We start from the raw sequence: 7139 nt of genomic DNA on the forward strand, positions 1-7139 counted from the left end.
TGAAAGGTGATATGGATCCACGCAAAGCATAGCCTTGTAGGTCCAAGGCTGTAACTCTTTGATGCTGACGGCTACATGAAATCCCCTGCCATCTGCAGAAGTTGATAGAATCATTCCAGGAGCTCAAGATGTTATGCGGGTCGTTTGCTATTAATTCTCTGAATCTGAACAAAGCCAGACGATCTGTCTCATTTATTGGAGCGGCAGCAATAGTACATTATGAGAAGCAGAGAAAGTTGAAGGAGGTGAAATATTGGATCAAGACACATAAAGATGCAGAACATTATGAGAGTTCTTGTCAACTTCATCCATCTAATATATATCCAGCTACCATTACCAAGAGCCACTATTGGAGACCAGTATGGCATGAAACGACATAATAGTATGGAAATCATTGGCTGAGAATTGAAATTAGTGTTTCTATTCAATTCTAATAAGCTTGTTGCGGCTGCATATCTTGTTAAGGTACATTTGACTTGAAGGAGGTGAGTAGGAGACAAAATGGTGGTCGAGAGGATGCCTTTCAAAGCAATTGTCGTATCTTTGAGTTTCAACTTGAGTTAGCATTAATTAACAAAATAAACAAAATAAGGAATTGTTGACTTTTGCTTTCAATATAAATCTGTTCAACCATTCTGTCTGGGCCATGATTATATATCTTTTTTTCTTTGTAGAAATGGGCAACACATCTTTATAATAAGGTTAATTTGGACAGGTTTTTAATATATTACGGTGTTTAAATCATTCACATGTTTGGTTTGGTTTGGTTTGCTTATCCTTGTCTACTTGATGACGTGCTGGCCGCCTACACAGTAAATCATGCCTCATGCCTGTTAGAATATATTTAGAATATTTTCTGATTTTATATTATTGATTTATATTTTTTTAAGTATAAGTCAATTAAAATTAAGCATACACAATTTGCATTAGAGACACATTACACACGTGATTTGCCTCACTAACATCCATTGCATCACAAAATGACTCTGCTGGTCTCTTGGACGATGTATTTCCTTGCAATCATAATTAATATTCAATGGAACCTTTTTTTCTGTAAATTTTAAAACTAGACTTGATGAAATATATATATAGAATAAAGATTCGTAATACATGTAGATCAAAAGCTGGTTTGATTTATTCCAACAAAACACATACGCGCTCAAACAGCCAAACCGTGCTAGCTCAACACACTATAAGCATTCGGGTCATTAGTGTCCAAATTTTTAAAAAGCAACTAAAAAAAAAAACATGGGCATTACAAAAGAGACTTTTCTGCAACCATACTTCTTCACAAAGCTCCGTTTCCTACAAAATTACATGGTACAAAACAGCTTTTGCTCAAAAAAACATAAGGAAACAAAAATCAAATCACTTATAAAGTTAACATCGGACTTAAAGAATTAAGATATCTTATAATTGATTGTCCAAATTGCATTGAATTTGGGTAGCCACCATGAGGACATATGTGGGGCGTATGTGCCTTGGGCAACTTAGGGTTTGGGCTCCCTCGGCCGAGAATAATTGGGCCCTACACTTGTCCTTGTTATGAGGTTACTCGAATTGCATGCAATTTGGGCAATTAATTATAATGGATCACAAATCAAACGCAAACGAGGTGAAAACTCTTAAATGAATGTTTTGATCCTAATAATATCGTTGGAAAGTCTACTTGTGTATCATTCAATAAACTTATAAATCAAAATTTGTAGTGCCTTACCTTACTTGGTCCTTATTCATGGATCCTGACTTGTAGAAAATCTGTTTTGATCCGAAGTAGTTCCCTAGTGACATCTTCCATCTTTATTCTTTCATTTGGGGCTGCTAATGAACAAGCAAGGCTGATCTTGAAAATTGAAAGTAGGCACTTTTGCACATTAGAATTCATATGGCTTAGGTTCTCAATAAGGACTCTTTCTTCTACTGCCTCAATATCATTGTGATCATCGTTGTTGTAGCCATCTTCTGTTGCCACTTCTAAATCTTCCACTTCTCTTGTGAGAAGATTTGGGTCTACAACTTGAACAAGTTTTTCTGTTGATGCCATTTTAACAAAGTTATGAAGGTTGAAACCATCTTTAAACATTTTGTCGGTGGGTCTCTTTCCTGTGAACATCTCCAACAAAAAAATCCCATAGCTATAGACATCTCCTTGTGCTGATGCCTCACCACCAATTCCATACTCTGCAATTCATATATTTCACACACAAAGTTAACGTGGTAATGATTTCAAATAGTGGTTTAATACATAATTTAAAAGAGTTGGGATTTTATATTTAGAAGCTACATATTTTATTTAGTCTTAGGAAATAATGTGAAAAATAGTCTGTATTCTACAATCAGAACTCGTGAAATGTTTTGGGATTTTGGATAATAAAATAGGTCAGTATTAGAATCATATCAACTAATCATTGTCGTTCCTTTGTTTTAACTTATTTGTTGGACAAACTAAAGAGTATTTTAAAATATTAATTTAAACACTTAAAATTCACAATTTCTTATCGACTCAATTTTTTGGGATAAATGGTAATTTAAAATAAGTTTTAAGTCTAAACCTTGTACCAGTAATTTATCCTATACTTCAAATAAAATAATCCACATATTGTCCGGTCCAACGCAGCTATGCATGTCTTTTCTTATATATGCAAGCCTGATTAATCTCTATCAAAGCCTAAATACTATATGTGACCAATATTTTCAAGCAATGTATACAAAAGACCGGTTTTATTTTGAAAAAAGTAGTTCTCACCATTTTTATAGCAGGGTTTACATGTTCCCCTTCTTGTTAATTAGCCGACATAGAAATTTGATATATATATAATGGACAGGTTATCAGAATAAGTATGGAGAGCATAGTAAAAAGACGGTTAGTAATACTTTTCAACTTGAACAAAATCATGATTTAAAGGATTTAAGATCGAAGTAGTGATGTACCTGGAGCAGCGTAACCAATAGTACCCTTTATTCCAACTGTGCTAGTTTGATTTTGAGAATCATCATTTGTTGCAAAGAGGATCCTTGCCAAACCAAAATCACTTACTTTAGCAATCATGTCATCGTCAAGTAGAACATTGCTTGGCTTCAAATCACAATGAATGATTGGTGTTTCACAATGATCATGCAGATAATGTAGAGAAGAAGCTACATCAATCGCAATATTTAGTCTTTGAAGGAGATTCAAATATCTTTGTGGACTTTCATTCTCTCTATCATGGTGTAGCCACTTGTCTAAGTTTCCATTTGCCATGAATTCGTAAACCAGTGCTTTGAATTCATTGCCTTTATAGTCCACGCTTGAGCAACAAGTTAAGATCTTTACAAGATTTCGATGCCGTATATTTCTTAACGCATTGCATTCAGCCATGAAACTCTTGGATGCTCCTTTTTGTTGAAGGTTTAACACTTTCACAGCAACCATTCTTTTTTCCTGAGTAAGAATTCCTTTATATACGGAGCCAAAACTACCAGATCCAATTAAATTGGTAGGAGAAAATCCATCAGTAGTTTGATAAAGCTCCTTGTACGAAACATTTGAAAGAAAGTTGGTTTTGGGGAGTGTAGAAGATGATTCTTTTTTTGATTTCCTCGTCATATAAAGGACAAGAAATGATGAAAATAGAATAAAACATAAAACCCCACTAACAATTATGGCAGTTAATTTGAATACATGAGATTTTCCTTCCTTCATAACTTTGACATGGCATGCTTGTAGTTTTAGTTCTGGGATACCTCCACAAAGCTTTTTATTTCCTATCACTGATATTCCACTTGTATTTCGAAAAACCCCCTCGGTTGGTACCTCTCCCACCAAATTGTTAAATGAAAGATTCAAATACAGTAGAACAGAAATTTTCTGTAGGTCTTTAGGAATTATTCCCGAAAAGTTGTTTTGTGAAAGATTTGCATAGTGAAGGTTTTTCAAGGATGCCAAAGATGGAGGAAGGTTTCCTTCAAAGGAATTACCTTGCAAGTAAAGATTCTGCAAACTCAAGCAATTTCCAATGGTTTCAGGAATCTCACCAAGGAAATTGTTTTCAGAGACATCAAAATAGTAAATATTTTTCAAATTGCCTACTTCCATAGGTAGGATGCCCGTTAATGAGTTTTGTGATAAGTCGAGTCTTAGTAATTGGGAAGAAAGACTCGTTTCGGGTATGGCTCCGCTAAGGTTATTTTTTGAAATATTTAAGAGCTGCAAACTCTTGCAGTTTCCAAAACTTGATGGAATGCTTCCTTCCAATTTGTTCTGATATAAATTAAGATCGACCAATCGAGTGAGGTTGCCTAGAGATGATGGTATATCCCCCGACAATATGTTTCCAAACAAAGACAATTCTTGCAGCTTCTGTAACTTTCCAAAATAAGTGGGAATGGTACCTGTGAATAGGTTTTCCGGCATGTCGAGGATACTTAAATTGATGAGATTCTCTAATGCTTCAGGAATAGTACCAAATATTTGATTGGCACCCATATATAAAGCACTAAGTTGCTTCGACAAATTTCCTATAGAGTTAGGAAAACTACCTCCAAAATTGTTGTCAGCAAAAGCTAGCTCTACCAGGTTGGTGCAGTTTCCCAAAGATGTTAAGAAATCCAAATCCTTGGTTGAATTACTTCCAAGATTATTTGCACCAACACCTAGTATCTGGACATATAAGAGGTTTCCTAGATCAGTTGGAACTTTTCCCACGAAATTGTTTCTGGAGAGATCAAGAAATTCAAGCCAAGAAGCGTTGGATATTGAAACTGGGATTGGACCAGAGAATTGATTAGAATTGATGGACAAATATTGGAGAATAGGGAGAGTGAGGCCTATGTTGGCTGGAAGAGTGCCGTTAAGTCGGTTAGCAGCAATTGAGATGATGATCATAGTTGATATATTGTAAAGGGCAAAAGGGATCGTACCGGACAGATTATTGCTCCCAGCTCCGAAGAAAAACAAACTCTTCAAATGGCCTATCTCATTTGGAATATTTCCCACAAAATTATTAAACGACATTTCGAGTGCTCGGAGTGAAGAAGCATTTCCCAGAGAAGGTGGGATGCCTCCTGTCAAATTATTTTGGTAAAACTGAAGCCTGACAAGCTTCTTCAAAGAGCCCAGCTCAATTGGAATATTCCCAGTAAGCTTGTTCCTTTTGAAGTCCATGACTCTGAGTTCAGGGCAGTTGGTGAAGTTGCTTGGAACTTTTCCTGTTAACACGTTATTGCTAAGATTGAGATTTTGCAGGCGGAACAAATGAGTAACTTCTTGTGGAATTTCGCCGTGTAAGAAGTTGTCTCGGAGGTTGACCACCCTGAGAAAGCTGAGGTTGGCCATGTAAGGTGATATGGATCCACCCAAGGCATAGCCAGGCAGGTACAAGGCCGTGACTCTTTGATGCTTACGGCCGCATGTAATTCCCTGCCATCTGCAGAAGTGGATAGAATCATTCCAAGAGCTCAAGCTGTGAAATGGGTTAATGGCTATCAATTCTTTGATTTTGAGCAAAGCCAAACGATCGGTCTCGTTGGTTGGAGGTGCAGCAGCAGCAGCAGTAGTAGGTTGGAAATGGAAGCATAGTAGGCTTAAAAAAAAGAGAAGAATGACGTCATCAAGGTATGTAGTGCATAGTGCAAATAAGTTGCGGGTATGAAGCTTCATTGGAATGGGGAGAAGGGAAGCAGAGTATTTGTGAGCAAGCTTCATTATGTATGTGTGCTCTTTATAGGACTCACTTAAGAACGCGTGAGAAGTGGGCCAAAAGGAATTGTTACAATGTCTTTTGGCAGAAGACTGAAAAGACTTCCCTAGCATGACTCAAAAGTCTATGGCAGTGTGGCCATTTCATACGCGCGCATTTTGGATCTAATTAAGCAGTTGTTGAAAACCATTATGTGGGAATTGGGCTAGTTGCATGTCGGGTCATATTCTTCTCGTACAGTATTGGGAGTTGAAGGAAAAGACACGGTGATTTCGTTGAAACTATTCGTCAAACAGAGTAAGGTGTCAAGAAATGGATGGATGATTAATGGCATTACACATGACGGTTGTGTCACGGTGCCCAGCAACAAGTGCGGACTCAAGCTGGGAATCCCACGCTTGAGAGTGGATTTGTGATACGGGTTTTCAGACGTAATTACAAAGATATTCCAAGTAACCTCTGTTTGAAATTTGGTTGTTAGTTTAGATGGGAAACGTGTATTAAGTGTTAAATCATCAGTTATTTTACGAGCTTAAATAGATAGGTGGAGGTAAATTTAATCATTTAATAAATACTTTAACATTCTTTCTTAAAGCTCAAACTCTGGTGGGCATGTTTAATTAAAATGGGGGGTGAAATATTGATGGAGTCAGTCAGGGGTGTCAACCTGGTCTCCGTTCTTGGTTATTGGCCAAAACTAGGAACCAAAACCGGAGTATTCCGGTTATTAATTTTGGGAAATCGGAACCGGATAACCGGTTCCCAGTTAACCGGGTCCCGGTTAACTGGCCGGTTCTGGTTTGTATCCAATTATCCGGACCGGGTAACCAATTTTTTTAAAAATTTGTATTTTAGGCTTATTTTAGGTATTGGGCCTAGAATAAGCCCATTTTTTTGCACACATTTGGCTAATTTTTGAAAAAATTATTAGTCTTTTTGTCCCAATAAATTGGGATTTGTTGTGATTGTTCCAAATAAAATATAAAATAAAAAAACTAAAAAAAAAAACTAAAAAAGCCCAAAAATTGTAAAAAAATAATGTTTTTTTTTTTGCCTATAGCCTTAAAAATAAAAATCCAATTTAAAAGCTTACCTAATACATAATATATGTAAACAAACCAATAACAAAAAGAAATATCTCCTCACAACAACTACAAACCTAAAAAAAAAAACAATAAAAACAAGTATTTAAACAAACCAACAACCACAAGAAATATCCCCTTACTACAACAAGTTGTGAAGTTGTCATGAAGTTGAGAAATGTGAAGTGCTAAACCTAAACTAAAAACTAAAAGGGTTAAATACTCCACACCCCCCTAAGGTTTTTCAACTTTATTTTTTCCCTCCTGGGGTTTCATTTTTATCACAGGAAGTCCTTGTTGTTTTCATAAATGACCAAGTTAGTCCATCCGTTAGTTGACCGTACGGACTGACACGTGGACCAATCAGATGTTGACA

General features: G+C 36.3%; 1 protein-coding gene across 1 annotated transcript; it reads right to left on the minus strand.

Moving 5' to 3' along the window:
* Positions 1-1111: 1111 nt before the first annotated feature.
* On the minus strand, positions 1112-5637 carry LOC132187695 (putative receptor-like protein kinase At3g47110). The gene is made up of 3 exons (XM_059602090.1): positions 2932-5637; positions 1718-2181; positions 1112-1305 (listed from the first exon to the last, which is right to left on the minus strand). The coding sequence occupies exons 1-2, from the start codon at positions 5315-5317 to the stop codon at positions 1730-1732; spliced, it is 2838 nt and encodes a 945-aa protein (XP_059458073.1). The 5' UTR covers positions 5318-5637; the 3' UTR covers positions 1112-1305; positions 1718-1729.
* Between the last annotated feature and the right edge of the window lie 1502 nt (positions 5638-7139).

This window comes from Corylus avellana, chromosome ca7 (assembly GCF_901000735.1).
Source record: "Corylus avellana chromosome ca7, CavTom2PMs-1.0".
Lineage (NCBI taxonomy): Eukaryota > Viridiplantae > Streptophyta > Magnoliopsida > Fagales > Betulaceae > Corylus > Corylus avellana.